Below are 17,385 nucleotides of genomic sequence, written 5' to 3' on the forward strand. Positions count from 1 at the left end.
GTTATACCACGTAGACATTTTTGATTCTAAGCCTCAGAAAAAATATTGAAAAATTAATTTTGAACTCAGAAATTGAAAACATGTTCATTATAGTAGATGTGAATTCAAGTAATTGTTTTGTGTGAATTGGATTTTAAATGTATTTTTGAATAATAAGTGAGCATCTCGTCATTGACCCATTTACAGTACATCTTTTCATGTTTTGTTTTTACATAGAAAGACACAAAAAGGCAATATTTGCATGAGTTTTATTCACCATAACAATCTTACCAGCTAAACATACATTTTGCTGCTACATTATCCATTGGCACAAACTCCTGAGTTAAATTATGTTCATGGATGTTTCTCTCAAAGCAGGTTAACTTTTCCCACTACTTGTTTGCAGCCAGTCTTTGCATACTGTCTGCCAGCTGCTCTGTGATAGGCCAGTTCATCCGCCAGTCTTTCTACATGAGTTTGGTCGGGATAGAATCCCTCGAGTGTCATTTCCTCTAGAAAGCATTGTATGACATGTTCCCGCTCAAGTAGAGAAAGCGGGATAAGCTCAACGGCAGATTGCATCCACAGAGGATGGATGAGGGACAAGGCGTTCCGCAGCGGTTTCTTGGCTCCAGTGGTGGAGGCATTTTGAAGAATGTGAGCTGTTATCTCCCTTTGACCTAGACTGCTCAGGAAAATGTAAACCACATTAAGAAACTCATTTGTCTGGTCAGACTCAAGAAATGTCTGCAAAACGTCTAACAATGGAGGCTGCATTAGTTCCACACCATCCAGGATGAAGAATGGAATCTGTTCCTCTTCCTCGGCACGAGTCACTACGTCAACTATACGTTTAGCGAGTTCAGAGGCGCATTGCTGAGCTTCTTTCTGTAGGGGGCAATGATGTTTGGCGAAATACTGCACCACTAGCTTGTCGTCTACCATCGAACGAAAGTGTCGTGCCAGCAGGCGGCCCAGATGGCTCTTCCCTACGCCAGACGCCCCGTGTAAAGACAGGGCGAGGGGTTGCTGGTGGGCGTAGGTGGATAGGTAATCATTCAGATGATCCATTAGCTCATCTAGTGCTTCATGCTGACCAAACATCTCTCTGTGTAACATCCTCTCTAAACCCTCAAGATCGTACTTCAAAACATGGTCGTCGAGATTCTCAATGGCGTTGTAGACCTGGAACAGAGATTTTGGAGTACGGAGGAACAGATATGAGACAGAAAATTGTAAAAAAGCAAAAGCCCAGTTTTACAAACTGGTTCACAGCCCAGTTGCCATAGCAATGTTTATTTGCACACGATGAAAATGTCGCTCTGTTAAAAAAAAAAAATGTGTATCTCGTTTTGGAGGGTTCCGTAAAGCCTTGGTAATCTTTCGATCTTATCACATGTTTGAATGGTGCTATCAGACAATCATGTTTGTGTGACTGTTTGCGGAAGTAGGGAACAAAGCGATAATTTTTGTTGCAGTACTTTATGAATGATATACATTTGCGCGTTTGTTCTGTAAGCCATATGGTCCAATATAGCGCACAAAAAACGAAATTTCTGAAAAATTTACCACATTAACAGGTAAAGTAATTGTTTCACAACTGGTGGCACCAAACGGAACTGCAATCTGTTTGCTTGAGCAGCCTGAAAAAAACAAAATTACTCAACCAATGCCATGAGTTTGGAGCAGGAGTATTTGTTTGTCCAACCAATGGTAGATGAAGGGAATGTTTGAAACATGTTTGAAAACAGTAATAATGTTGGTTTGAGAAACTCCAGTGTTTTAATCCATAAAAACTTCTAAAGCGATTCAATCTGTTTTGGGTGAGAACAGACCAAAATATAACTGCTTTTTCACTATAAATCTTGACATCAGCAGCCTCTTTGGCGATCATGATTTCAAGCTCTATTAAACTTTGTAGCGCTACCTAGCGCTCTGTGCATGCGTCAAGCACTAGGAGGTGTAATCGAGCTTGAAATCATGATCGCCAAGGCTGCTGATGTCAAGATTTATATTTTGGTCTGTTCTCACCCAAAAACGATTTGATCGCTTCTGAAGACATGGACTAAACCACTGGAGTCTTATGGATTACTTTTATGCTGCCTTTTTGTGTTTTTTGGAGCTTCAAAGTTTTGGTCACCAATCACTTGCATTGTATGGACCTACAGAGCTGAGATATTTTTCTAAAAATCTTTGTTTGTGTTTGCACTAGAAAGAAAGTGCCATGATCCTGCCTCTTCGGTCTTGTTTTATCCTTGTGTTGGCAGGATTGTGACAGTTTCCTCCACCCATCTCTCAGGTTGTCCTATGTGCTATTTTTTCTCTCTCTGCCTCGTGTTTCTCACAGGTGCTGCTCAGCAGCGCAATCAGTGTTGCCATGGCAGCGCTGATTCGCGCTGCTTGTGCTTAGTGGCAGCACCTATCCTATCTACCTTTCCTCTGTTTATTCACTCCTTTGTCTTGTCTTCCCTGCCAGATCATTGTGTTTTGTTCCTAGTCAAGTCGTGTTGTTCCAGTGTATTCCAGTTATCCCCAGTTGGTTTGTTTCGTGTTGTGCATGCATACCCAGTTTCTCCCTGGCGATTTGTTTTCAATTTCAGTTTGTCTCGACAAAATTTACCTATCTAGTTTTTTCAGCAATTCTGTTTAGTGCCACTAGGGGCACAAAAAATACACACTACACCTTTAAGAAAAAGATAAAACAGAATTACCTGGACAAAAGCAATCACACTGAAGAGAATTAGGAATGGTTTCGCTTGGTTGCTTTCATTCTTTGGCTTGAACATCAGTGTATCATTTGGGAACAGCACACGAGTATTCCGTCGTTTGAACTTTTTGGTTTGAGGGCTCTTAGGGTGCAAAGTCCCATCAGAGATGGTATTATCTGGGCTAGTGGAATGGCCTAATCTGCCAGAATTAGAGCCTCGATCAGCTTTAGGTCTCTTCAGGTATTTTTTCTTGATTCTGATCATGGCTTTTAGCTGTGGGGAGAAAAGAGAGTTTCTTTGACTGGCTTCCTCTTCTCTCTCTCTTTCTACCTGAGCATCCATTGGAACTCCTTCACAATCTGTGTCTGCCATTTACCTGGAACACAGTGGAGAGAAGAAATTGTATAATATACAATTCTAATATTTCATCAGAAAATGACAATTCTGTCATTATTTACTCACCATCTTGTCGTTCCAAACCTGTATGCTGTATTTTGTTCTGTGGAACTTAACAATTTTGAAGAATCTGTTTTTTGTTTCTATTTTTATACAATGATACAAAAAGCTCCAAAAGGCGCCATAACAGTAGTCCATATAACCTGCGCGAATAAGTCTTCTGAAACCCAGCTTTTTGTAAGGAACAGGCCAAAATTGACTTATGGGATAGTTCACCCAAAAATGAAAATTCTCTCATCATTTACTCACCCTCATGCCATCCCAGATGTGTATGACTTTCTTTCTTCTGCTGAACACAAATTAAGATTTTTAGAAGAATATTTCAGCTCTGTAGGTCCATACAATGCAAGTCAAGTCATTTTTATTTGTATAGAGCTTTTCACAACACACATTGTTTCAAAGCAGCTTTACAGGAAATCATGCATTAACAAAAAAGTGAAACTGTAATATCTATCAAATCTTAGAGTGATTATTGTGTAGTTTGATAAATATGATTGTAAATTTTGTATAAAATAAATAAATAAATAAATAATAATTGTATTTAGAACCCCTGTGAGCAAGCTGAAGTCAACTGTGGCAAGGAACACAAAACTCCATAAGATGGTGGTTAATGGAGAAAAATAACCTTGGGAGAAACCAGGCTCACTGTTAAGGTCCAGTGTTTATAAATGAGTCTTTTTTTTTTTTTTTTTTTACTTTAAGATTAATAACTTATGTCTTTGAAGTCCATCCTGGATTAACTGCAAAATTTCACATAGATGCATTGTCCTTTGTCAGTTGGCGGATGAAGGCTTTTGTTGGCAATTAAATGATAGTCTATGTATTCAATTTCAAGAGTGTATTCCATCAATAGACAAAGGTAATGCAGGCAGAGATCAATGAGGTGCATCGCAGTTCAACCTGAAGGTCATTTCGGTGAGGTTCGGTGTGGTCCATCCTAAGTCCAAGGTTCAGGCAGTGGCATATGAAGGATCCGATGTCTTACAGTTGGAGTTGACATCAGTTCATCCTCTGAAGTGATGTCTGGCTAGCACCGGCTGTAGTGGTCGTCATCACTCAGCGACACGTTGCAGTGGAGTCCGACACCAAGCAGGAACGGAGTTGGATCTGGCTGGTTCTGGTAACCTCGGGATATGAATCCCAAGGTTGAGACATGGGAACAAATAGAATAATATTAGCGTAGATGCCATTCAATTTTATACAGAGTTATAGATCATGATAGATGTTTCTCTTTCCGGCAGACCTAAATAAAGCAGCCTAAATGTGAGTTGATGGATAAATTAGGTGTATGCCTAGCTAAACAGATGAGACTTTAGTCTAGACTTAAACTGAGTGAGTGTGTCTCCATCCCGAACAGTGTTAGGTAGACAATTCCATAGTTTAGGAGCCAAATGTGAAAAGGATCTACCTCCTTTTGTGGAATTTTATATTCTTAGAATTGTTAACAAGCCAGAAATTTGTGATTGTAATGAAGTGACGGAATATAGCGTGTCAGAAGGTCACTTTAAGTACTGTAGAGCTAGACCATTCAAAGCTTTGTAAGTAGTTAACAGAATTTAAAAATTAATATGAAATTTAACAGGTAGCCAATGTAGCGACAATAAAATTGGGCTAATATGATCATATTTCTTGGTTGTAGTCAGCACTCTGGCAGCTGCATTTTGAACCAATTGAAGTTTATTTATTGAACTTACTGGACATCCTCCCAGTAATGCATTGCAATAATCTAGTCTTGAGGTCATGAACACATGAATTAGTTTTCTGGCATCAGCAACAGAGAGCATGTGTCATAATTTAGCAATATTTCTGAGTTGGAAGAATGCTGTTCTACAAAAATTGGAAATTTGATTTTCAAAGGACAAACTGGTATCAAATATAACACCTAAATTCTTTGCTGTGGAAGACAACGTAACATTAAATCCATCGAGAGTCAAATTATATATTAACGGCTTATTTTTAGAGGTTTTTGTCCAATAATTAGTACCTCTGTTTTGTCGGAATAGAGTAGAAGGACATTTCTGGCCATCCAATCTTTGATTTCATTGATACACTACTAATTTGGAGAATTGTGAATTTTCATTGGGTTTAGAAGAAATATAAAGTTGGGTATCGTCTGCATAACAGTGAAAACTTATTCCATGATTCCTGATAATATCTCCCAGGGCAAGCATGTATAAGGAGAAAAGCAGAGGCCCTAAAACTGATCCCTGTGGCACTCTATACTTTTGTTTGATTTGACAATTCCTCGTTTACACATACTAAGTTGTAGCGGTCTGATAAATAGGACCTAAACCATGCTAATGCAAGTCCACTAATGCCAACATAATTCTCCAGCCTATTCAAGAGAATGTCATGATCTATCGTGTCGAAGGCAGCACTAAGATCTAAAAGCACTAGAAGAGAAATGCAGCCGCGATCAGATGATAAGAGCAAGTCATTTGTAACTCTGATAAGTGCAGTCTCTGTACTGTGATGGGGCCTAAATCCTGACTGAAATTGTTCATATATACCATTTCTCTGTAGAAATGGACATAGTTGGGGGACACTACATTTTCTAGTATTTTCGACATAAATGGTAGATTTGAAATCAATCTGTAATCAGCAAATTCTCCAGGATCAAGCTGTGGCTTCTTAATAAACGTTTTGATAATTTGTGAGGAGAATTATGAGACACTGTTTTCTGAGGTGCTGTGACAGTTGATTGCATAGTTCCAATTTTATTTCAGATTACTTAAATTTTATCATTAAAGAAATTCATGAAGTCATTACTATTGTGCTGCGACGGAATATCTGGTTCAGTCGATGCTTTATTCCTAACCAATTTAGCCACAGTACTTAATAAACACCTAGGATTGTTGTGGTTATTTTCTGTGAGTTTGCTAAAATTTGCTGACCTGGCAGCTTTTAGTGCCTGTCTGTAGCTACAGACACTATCCTTCCATGCACCGCGAAATACCTCTAATTTTGTATTCTTCCACTTGCGCTACATTTTCCGAGCTGCTCTCTTGAGAGCATGAGTGTGATCATTGTACCACGGTGCGGGGCTTTTTTCTTTAATTTTCTTTAATCGAAGGGGGGCGACACTATCAAGAGTGCTAGTTTACATTGTTATTACATTAAGGTCTTCTAGACCTTTTGGGTTACTGAGTATATGAGACAATTCTGGAAGATTATTAGTGAAGCTATCTTTAGTGGTCGAAAGAATCGTTCTACCTGAATGATTGCATGGTATAGATTGAGTGACATTAGCTGATCGCAGCAAACAAGAGATGAGGTAATGATCTGAGATGTCATCGCTCCGTGGTAGAATTTCTATAGTATCAACATCAACTCCATATGACAGAATTAAATCTAGTGTATGATTATGGTGATGAGTTGGTCCTGTCACATTTTGTCTGACTCCAAGAGAGTTGAGAATATCGATAAATGCTAATCCCAATGTGTCATTTTCATTATCTATGTGAATGTTGAAGTTACCAACAATTAAAGCTTTATCTACATTAGCTAGATCTGATAGAAAATGTGCAAATTCTCTAAGGAAACCTGAGTAAGGCCCGGGTGATCTATATACTGTAGCAAGGGCAAAATACGACAGAGATTTTTTATTTATATCTGACAGTGTCTCATTAAGCATTATTATTTCAAAAGATTAAACTTATATCCTGTCCTCCGAGTAACACCAAAAACTAAAACATTTTCACTGTAAATTGTAGCAACACCTCCACCTCGACACTTCAGCTGGGCTCATGTTTATAACAATAACCTGGGGGAGAAGATTCATTTAAACTAATATATTCACCTGGTTTAAGCCAGGTTTCAGTCAAACAGAGCACATCCAAACTATGATCTGTAATAATTTAATTTTCAATTAGTGCTTTGGTAGAAAGAAATCTAATGTTTAGTAGCCCTACCTTTTTTTTCCAAGTTTGACCTAAATAAAAACATTTCTAAATGATTTAGTGAGGGGTTTGTGTTTGGTTGTTCGGGGAACAGATACAGTCTCTATTTGATATCTAGGTGAAACAGTCTCTATGTGTTATAGTTTATGTGACCTGTGTGACGTCTCAAGGCAGCTAGCAGACATTCGGATTAACCAGTTTGTCTGCTTCCTGACCTGGGCCCCAGTTAATCAAATACTATCACTATTAAGACTGTGAGCCAAATTACTAGAGAGGAGAGCGGCACCTTCCCTGGAGGGATGGAGCCTGTCTCTCTTTAGCAGGTCAGGTCTTCCCCAAAAACTCTTCCAGTTGTCTATAAATCCTATGCTGTTCTCTGGACACTAAGGTGAGTAAATGACACTGACACTAATCTTCTATAAACCTCATCACCATGACGAGCAGGGAGGGGGCCAGAGCATATTACAGTGTCTGACATAGTTTTTGCAAGTTCACACACCTCTTTAACATTATCTTTAGTGATCTCTGACTGGCGAAGCCGGACATTGTTAGTGCCGACATGAATAACTATTTTAGAAAATCTACATTTAGCATTAGCCAGCGCTTGTAAATTTGATCTGATATCAGACACCCAAGCCCCCAAAATGCATTTAACAATAGTGGCTGGAGTATCTATTTCCACGTTCCTTACAATAGAATCTCCTATAACAAGGGCTCTTTCAACATGTTTCTCAGTGGGTGCATCACTGAGTGGGGAGAATCGATTGGAAACCCTAACAGGAATGGGAGAGTGGTGTCGCTTTCCTTAGCGAGTATGCTGCTGAGACGTCACCCGAATGCCCTGCTGCGGGGGCTCTATAGTCATATAGCTCATTAATCTTCTCCGTCAGCCTGACTAATTCCTTACATTTATCACATGTAAATCCCTCACTGCTGACGGAAGAAGCTTTAGTAAACATGTGGCATGCAGTGCAGAAAGCAATAATATGAGCGGATGCCATGACCTACCGCAATTGTTTGTTGTTGTACTTGTTTGTTGTTGTTGTTGTTATGGTTGTTCTTGAGCAGCGAGGGTTTGAGATCGATGTGGTTCGATGTGATTCCTAATCAGCAGATGTTTGAGATTGATGCAATAATCCATGTAAAACACAGTGGAGAAAACGAATGCACGCAGTCGAGATGCGAGATGTAGACAAGTGGAAAAAAGAAAAAAAAAAACGAGAGAAACGGGCACGTGCGGTAAAATACACAGTTGAAACAGTAGAAAACCGGAAGAACCTGAAGCACATGGTAAAATGGCAAAGGATAAAACGATGAACGTGAATAAGCAAGAATAAGCAATGCTAAGCAGGCTAGCAAGCTACAAACACAGACTCGCGCAGCGAATGACTCAAAATTTTAATGCTCCAACAGCACATAAAGGCAGCATAAAAGTAATCCATACAACTCCAGTGGTTAAATCTATATCTTCAGAAGTGATATGATAGGTGTGGTCAAGTAAAAGTCAGTTTTTACTATCAATCTCCACTTTCACTTTCACATTCTTTTTTTGTTTTTGCCGATTTACATGCTTCATGCATATCACCACCTAATTTCTAGTAAATAAAGACTTAAATATTGATCTGTTTCTCACCCACACCTATCATATTGCTTCTGAATATATAGATTTAACCACTTGAGTCATATGGATTACTTTTAAAATGATTTTATCTGCTTTTTGGAGCTTAAAATTTTTGGTACCCATCCACTTGCATTATACTCACAGCTGAAATATTCTTTTAAAATCTTCATTTTTGTTCACATCTTCACATCTGGGATGGCATGAGTAAATGATGAGAGAATTTTCATTTTTGGATGAACTATCCCTTTAAGTCCTTATTAACAGATCTAATCTTCCTGTATGCTGAAGCTATCCAGATTTAGGAGTGGTGGTGGCGTAGTGGGCTAAAGCACATAACTGGTAATCAGAAGGTTGCTGGTTCAATCCCCACAGCCATCACCATTGTGTCCTTGAGCAAGGAACTTAACTCCAGGTTGCTCCAGGGGGATTGTCCCTGTAATAAGTGCACTGTAAGTCACTTTGAATAAAAGCATCTGCCAAATGCATAAACATAAATTTAAAAAATGGAGCACATGAGTCACATTAACTACTTTTAATGGAACTTTTCAGGTGTTTCCTTTTTGGAGCCTGACAGACCTGTTCAGCATGAACTATGTCGTTAAAAGGAAAAAGCTATGTAAAAGTGTAAACATTTTTACTTTAGTGAACCATTAAAAAAGCATACAGGTTTGAAACAACATGAGTAGAGCTATTACTTTTCTAAGATCTTTTGATTTTCACATAACGGATCATTTAACAGGTGAAAAAAAAATCCCATAGACTTACATTGAAGGAGGGACCCAAGCCATATCTATGAACCACAATATCATAGAGACTTGGGGGTGGGCTCTTGTGACTTGGGCTAGTAAGCAACTGACCAGAACACCCTAGCAATCACATATTTACATGCTGAAAAACACTCAGCACACCTTAGCAACTAAGATGAAGATGCTTTTTGTTGATTACACTTACAGTATTGAAAATACCCTTTTCCTCATTATTATTTTTATTGTAAAAAGAAGATTTTTTTTTAATTATACAAGGGATACTTGCTATATGGAAACTATAAATGGAATAGACTTGGCATTTCATTTATTTTTTACATTCTTCCGGTTTAAGTTCTGCTCACATTCGGTTATATCTGAATACAGATACAGATAATTTTGCCAAAGCAAAAGATACAGACACTGAAACAGATAATGGCTTCACTGCACACCCCTACAGGCAAGCACCACAAATTACTGCAGAAAATGTAAACATCTTTAGTTTCCCATTCAATGGTGCAAACGTATCAAGATGCACACTTATGTATGCAGGGAAAGTCCACATTTATTTCCCACTAAGTTTATTTCCCACTATTTTCTGTATAATAGTCCATGTGTATTTTCCTAAGCATTTTATTAGTACATCAGTTTGTTTCCTTGTCTGGCAAATGTCAGGAGAGAGAGAGAGAGAGAGAGAGAATGAATAAGCAATGAGAGAGGAAATTAGTTTACCATTTTGCATAACTGTCTGTACTCTAACATCATCGTTCTGCATTACAGCAAATACACAGACAAGAATCTGATGAAGAACTGAAATAGTTCTGAAATAGCTGAAAAATACTGGATTAGTTCAACAGAACTGAAGTTTGCAACAGAATATTTCCCCAAAAAATTCTAAGTTTGGCTCTCTTGTACATGCGCGCATGCGTGCGTGTTTGAAATACATGCACAGTGGCCCCAAAAAGTATTAAGACACTTAAACCAGGTCATTGCATTAGAAAACAAAATATCAAAGCAATTAGCATCTGCAAACAAATGATGCTAGATTTCCCCTTCTGTCACTCACTCGAAGTTGTGTCAATGTAGTGACACTAGGGGTCGCTCTTGAGAGCCCTGAACACCTCAGATCTTTGAGAAAAGGCCAATGAGAATTGGCGAGTGGAATTTGCATGCCACTTCCCCAGACATATGGGTATAAAAGGAGCTGGCTCGCAACCACTCATTCAGATTTTTTCTTCGGAGCCGAGCAGTTGTACTTTCAGCGAGCTGAATACTACTGCTGTTCCATTCACCTCTTAAGAAGCGTATGCTGTTGGATATACAGCGCATTTCCAGCGGGTTTCTCTCCTTCTGCATGACGAGTGTAGATTTCGCCCCTGGGCGTTTCGACAGCGCTAAAAGAATGTATGTTCCTGCTAAAGAGTATATTTTCTCTATTAGAGCACACACATTGACGTTGAACGTCTTTTTAAAGACGCGTCTTTATAAAGATGCCTTTTCATCTTTGTGTGATTCCTGGATGTGCTCGCTATCTCTCCGCTTCCGATGGCCATGGGCGCTGCCTCACGTGTCTGGGCAGCGATCACACTAAGGCAGCATTTGTGGATGGTTCATGTTCTCATTGAGAGAATATGACCATGGCAACGTTGCAGTCACGGCTTTCCTTCTTCCGGGGAAAGCCACTCTAGCTGCCACCCGTGCCTCGCCTTTTACCTCCGGGTACAAGGCCGGCCCGGCTGGCGCTGGAGGCGATTTGGGGGCTTCAGTGGGCGCGGCTCCGGGTAAATCCCCACGGACCTCCCATTCCCCAGCACGCTCGTTTGCCCCCAGCGAGTTCCGAGAGGAGACCAGCTTGCACCAGGGCCAGCTTAGTGTCCCTTTCGGAGCTCCGGAGCGGGATGAGTGCTCGATCGCTGCATCGGAGAGCGTTCTCGACTGGGCTATCACCTTCGGGTTGGCCCGCCCAGTATGAGGCTGACGGCGAGATGACCGCCATGACCGCCATGCTTGCCATGGAACCTTCCACCCTCCCCTGAGCCCTTGTGGCTAGATGATTGGTTCCTGGGTTCGGGTTCCTACGTTCAGGGCGCCACTCACAGCCACGCACCCTTTCTTCCCGGAAGTGCACGACGAGCTGATGAGGTCGTGGAGGGCACCTTTTACTGCCCAGCTCGTCCACTCTCACTACCCTCGATGGCGGGGCGGCCCACGGGCATACGGAGGTCCCTCAGGTGGTTAAGGCGGTTGCGGTGCACCTGTGCCCGCAAAAAGCAGCCACCTGGTGGGATTGCCCGGCACTCCCTTCTAAGGCCTTTAGAACGATGTCGTCTCTGACGGCCAAAGCCTACAGTGCTGCTGGTCAGGCTGCCTCTGCCCTGCATGCCATGGCCCTCCTGCAAGTACACCAGGCCAAGGCACTAAAGGAACTGCACGTGGGTAGTCCTGATGACCGACCTCGCACTCTGGGTGACGAAGGTCATGGCACGAGCACTCGGGCAGGCGATGTCCACCCTCGTGGTCCAGGAACTCCACCTGTGTCTGAATCTGGTCGAGATGAGGGATGCGGACAAGGGTCGCTTTCTCAACGCCCCCATCCCCCAGATCAGCCTATTCGGCGACACCGTTGAGGACTTCGCCCAGCAGTTATCGGTGGTGAGGAAGCAGACGGAGGCTATACAACACATCTCCCCCGGTGGAGGGCCGGGAGGTAAATCCTTGGTTTCCTTTTCTTTTATGTTCTCCGCACCCCGAACGGGCTGCAGTACCCACATTCAGCGGCGTCCGCTTCACTTCGATGAGGGGCGAGAATGCCGCTACCTTGCGTGCGGGCTTCGCAAGATTTTACGATCTCCAGGTTGAGCCGGTTTCGTCCCATGTTCTGTCAGGTATGAACAGGTAAGTTCGGGAATACGGACAGCTGGCTGGATGTATCGCTTGCGTATAGCGCCTTTCCCCTCCAAAGTGGCAAAGATGTGTGCTTTTCCCATGCGAGTTCACGAACCCGTGAACCCTGGATGTCCTTCCTCCATAGCCCTGTGGCTCGTGAACTCAGTGGAGGAATTCACAACCGGAACCAGTACGTGTGCTAATATACCCTTACTGAGGTAGGTGCTCCACAGGTGCCGGTTACTCCGGTAACCCCCTGTGATGTATTTTCCGCAGTACCGTCTCCCTGTCGGCAGACCTGCGTCTCCCTTCGACAGAGCCCTCTCTGTCCTGGTCGCCGTGTTTGTAGAGCTCCTCCCATTTCAGGCAGGACCTACCACCATGCCTCTTCTATGTGCGGCTCTGAGCCCACATGATGTGCTTGCCACATGTTACCTCCCCTCCGGGCAGGATGTGGTCTCCGTTGGGTCTTTTCCCCCTGAAAGAATAGGATAGGAAAAGAACACCTTCCCCAGTGCATATATTGAGCATTAAAATGGCCCCAGCCGAATAACTGAATACTCTGTGGAGAGTATTCAGTTGGCGCGGCGCGGCCTGCTTCCATACTAGATATGTCTCTTCCCCCCCCTAGGGATGTGGGGAACTATACAACATTTTTTGGGGCGTTGGGGGAGGCTACGTGCAGACCGGTGCACCTGCTACTATGCACGCAGCAGCTTGCTTGCACCGGCATCGGCAGTCCATCCACGGTTCAGCTAGTTTCATATTCATGTTTCATATAGGGACCCCTAGTGTCACTACATCAACACAATGTCGAGTGAGTGACAGAAGGGGAACGTCTCAGTTACTGTCATAACCTCTGTTCCCTGATGGAGGGAACGAGACGTTGTGTCCCCCCTGCTACCCGCTGAAATGGCTGGGACCCTGTCTCGGCTCTTCAGCACAAAACCTGAGTGAGTGGTTACGAGCTAGCTCCTTTTATACCCATATGTCCGGGGGATTCTCATTAGCCTTTTCTCAAAAATCTGAGGTGTTCAGAGCTCTCAAGAGTGACCCCTAGTGTCACTACATCGACACAACGTCTCGTTCCCTCCATCAGGGAACGGAGGTTACGACAGTAACCGAGATGTTTTTCTCAGAAATTACTTTTCTGTGCCATTTTTGCAATTACTTTGTCAAAGTGATTTTTAGTGGATGTATGAAGTCAGTTCACACAAGTGTCCTAGCAGAGTAACCACAGGTGTATTTCATCACATTAACTATGCTTTGCTTTGATATTTTGTTATCTAATATCATTATCATTATCAATTACATTCGTACATTTTAAGTACAGAGGGCTAAATTACTGAAAATTAAACAATTTAATAAATATTTTAATAAAACATGCCTAAAATCCCTAATCAGAAAGTCCAAAGAAATCGATCTTGAAAGTTGACACCCACTGTTGTTGAGTGCCGACAACCGTAACCCTTAAAATTGAAAGACGCTAAGCTTGTGCTTGAATGAAAAATATTTTTAGGGTTACCAAATATGGAGGGCCAAATTACTCACAAATTTAATTATTACAAATATTTAAATAAATAATTAATTTCATACCGAAATTGTTAAAAAAAACGACAAAATAATTACGTAAATGAATCATTAAATCATTAGCACTAGTTTGCATCCATTTTCATTTCAGCATTTCTTTGGGTTGATTTTTAATTTAATTATCATTTTCATTTTTAGGAATATGGTTATTGGCATATGAGTCAACTACTGTGGGTGTCACCTTTCAAAATAAATGTCTTTGGACTTTCTGGTTAGCGAGTTTATGTGCATTTTTTCACACCTAACTATGGATGATCTTGGTATAATAAAAGTTTTAATTTTAGGATTTTGTTAACTCCTGCAGATGAAGTTGCCAATCAAAATGTTCACAGTTACTTAATTTCAACCCATATAGAAAATGTTGGATGAAATAAATGCTGTAAATGAATAACATTGGTTTAGGTGTTGATTCTGTGGGAGAAGGTCATTATGGAAGAGGATGTCCTACTGTGAAAGGTGACACCCACTCTCATTGAGTGACAGTGCTGATAACAATAACCCTGAAAATGAATAGACAAAAAGATCATGCACAAATGAAAAATCAACCCAAAGATATGGCTAAAATGAAAATGGATGCAAACTAGTGTTAAAATAAAATACAAGGGGCATTTAATGATTTATTTTGTGATATAATGATAAATTATGTAACTATGTAAAAAATCATAACATTTATCATTAAATCACAAAATTAGTCATTAAATGCCTAGTTTTGCATCCTAGTGATGGCGGAGGGAGACCTGAAAAGGCACGCCAGGGTGTCAGAGCGGGGAGAGAGAGTGACCAGAGAGCACGACAGCCCAAACAAAGAGAGTGTATTAGTACTGAATAGTGCTTTCATTTGTCTACAAATTAATGTTATCGACGTTTACTGTCGATTGTGTGTTGAGCAAGCAATTAAAGAGACAGACCGTGAACCTGTTTCATTGTCTCCTGACTCCTCCATTGCCCACGAACTTAGATCCTTCACAGGTGCCATTCTAGAATTTCCTCAATCTGAGCCTTTGGATTATCCATGCCCCCTTTTTCCAAAACCCTGCACTCCAAAGATGCCAAATTAGCTTTACTGAGACCGACATTGTGAAGAAACGGTTGTCAAAAACAACGGCAGCAAAAAAGCACCCTCAACTGACAACTGTTATGAGCAACATTGCATAAAAATGGCATTAAGCCTCAATAATTTGCTGCAAATACAATCCTATGAGAACTCGCAAAATGATTGACAGGCAGAAAGCGTCATTGTTGATAGTCCACGGACACATTTAGGTTTGCTGTTTACAGTAACGAGCTGTCACAGAGACCAGTGAGAAATCACATGACACTTATTTCATTAAGATCTTTCAGGGAGTAGTAAAAGTTTTTGCATACATTTCCATGAAAAAATTGCTTGCAGCACCTTTAAGCACAAGCTTAGCATCTTTCCATTTATCGGCATGTATTAGACATTCTGATTAGGGATTTTAGGTGTGTTTTATTTAAATATTTATTTAATTATTTAATTTTGAGTAATGTTGCCCTCCATACTCCAAATTTAAGTGTGGCTTAAGTGTCCAAAGAATTTTTGGGGAAGATAAATCCAGCAACACGTTCAATTGAGAAAGTTATTTAATTAAAACCGACGCGTTTTGGCACACAGGCCAGTACAGACTTATTTAAATACAAACAAGAGTAAGATCCAACCAATGAAATGGACAGGACAACATCATCCACCAATCAGGACACATTAATCTTAACTGCACCAATTAGAAAATAAAATAGAGAACAGGTCAATAGGAAAACCATCAATCAATTGCACATCATAAAAATAAAAAATACGCTAATAAAAAATTATACACTAAAAACAATTCATAAAAACAATTATACACTAGACTTTTAAATAGTCTAGTGTATAAATGACCCCAGCTTGGCTGGGATATGTGAAAAAAAAAATCATTTCACTGTATATGTGCAAATGTATAATGTGTGAAAAAATAAAAAGGCTTCTTCAAAGGCTTCTACTGTTAAAAACGTACCTATCAAAACAAAATAGCCTACATAAGAAAAAAATTATAGGCTACAAAATACTTTTATTACCAATTCCTCATTCATTTCTAGAGTAGATAAACCAAAACAATCCAAAATGCTTATCTTTTTTTCCCTAATATGGTCCATGTCGCCATCTTGAGCAGAAGGTTGTATCTGTTCAATGCCCAGAAACAAAAGGGAGGACATAGGATGGTTAAATTCCCTAAGTGGATTGGTCAAAACCCCTCTTCTAATTGCACTTCTGTGTTCCATGATACAGTTTTTAAGGGGGCGTCATGTTTCCCCTACATTAATGCATGTAATTAAGCTATTTATGTTTACAATGCTGTTCTTTGTTGGTAAAGTTGCACCTGACTCATTACCCAAAAACTTTTTGGGGCCACCGCAGATCCTTATACAAAAAAATAAAATATAAATTGTGGGATTGAAGATTGGTGCATGGTGTTTGTTTGCATATAGCTCTATGAGGTCAGTTATGCAAACATTTCCATGCAAATGGTTCCATATAAGCATTGACATGAAAAATGAATAGACAGAGAACGAAATAGAAACATGCAGGAGATAGCAAAAGATACATGTTTTAATTCATTTTTGTCAACATCATGGGGCTGATGCCTAAACTTGCCAAATTTTTTGGATACAGAATAAAACAGGGGCCTGTGCCCTGTATGGAAGAGATCGGCTGTAACAATATCTTTGTGCTATTAAAAGAGCTGTTCGTGACAGATATGAGGAACATGACAATAATAAGGAACAGAAACATGAAATGGAAAAACTTTTCAGAGAGAATGTCGATGGTCAGCTACCTTCAGAATTGCAAGAGATGCTTGTCTACTTGGTTCCTCCCTCTTAGGTGCTGGTACTTCTCCTTATGATGGTGGTGATGATGATGAAGAAGACTGATACAAGGTAGACGCTGAGATGCCCCCTTTCAAAAGACATGCAGACCGATACCTTTCCACCTTTTGGCTGCCTGCTCACTCTCTTCTCTCAATCACACTATCTCTTCACCTGAGCTCCACCCTTTAGTTCCACTGTCATATCATGTCTCTCGCTCTCTCTCTTTTTCTTTTCCTTGTCCCATGATGTGGAACCACAAAAAGAATCAAAGAATCTGTCTGTGTCAACTTCTGCAATTAAAGGGGTAGTTCAAGTCAAAAATGAAAATTCTGTCATTATTTACAAGCCCTTGTGTTGTTTCAAACCTGTATGGCTTTCTTTCTTTTGTGAAATGCAAAAGGAGATGTTAGGTGGAATGTTAGTCTCAGTCACCATTCACTTTCACTGCATCACTTTGCCTTAAAATGAAAGTGAATGGTGACTGAGGCTGTAAGTCTTCTAACATTCTGCCTAACATTTCCCTTTGTGTTCCACTGAAGAAAGAAAATAATTTGGGTTTGCAACAACATGAGGTTGAGTGGATGAACTATCCCTTTAATTCAGCCTAAACATTCAAACTTTGCTTTGTCGATGGTCTTTCT

General features: G+C 40.6%; 1 protein-coding gene across 1 annotated transcript; it reads right to left on the reverse strand.

Moving 5' to 3' along the window:
- Positions 1 to 261: 261 nt before the first annotated feature.
- On the reverse strand, positions 262 to 16,966 carry LOC127430457 (torsin-4A-like). The gene is made up of 3 exons (XM_051680238.1): positions 16,711 to 16,966; positions 2,691 to 3,063; positions 262 to 1,164 (listed from the first exon to the last, which is right to left on the reverse strand). Exons 2-3 carry the CDS (start codon positions 3,057 to 3,059, stop codon positions 349 to 351), a joined length of 1,185 nt encoding a protein of 394 aa, XP_051536198.1. The 5' UTR covers positions 3,060 to 3,063; positions 16,711 to 16,966; the 3' UTR covers positions 262 to 348.
- Positions 16,967 to 17,385: the final 419 nt, after the last annotated feature.

The sequence above is a fragment of the Myxocyprinus asiaticus genome, chromosome 3 (assembly GCF_019703515.2).
Source record: "Myxocyprinus asiaticus isolate MX2 ecotype Aquarium Trade chromosome 3, UBuf_Myxa_2, whole genome shotgun sequence".
Classification (NCBI taxonomy): domain Eukaryota; kingdom Metazoa; phylum Chordata; class Actinopteri; order Cypriniformes; family Catostomidae; genus Myxocyprinus; species Myxocyprinus asiaticus.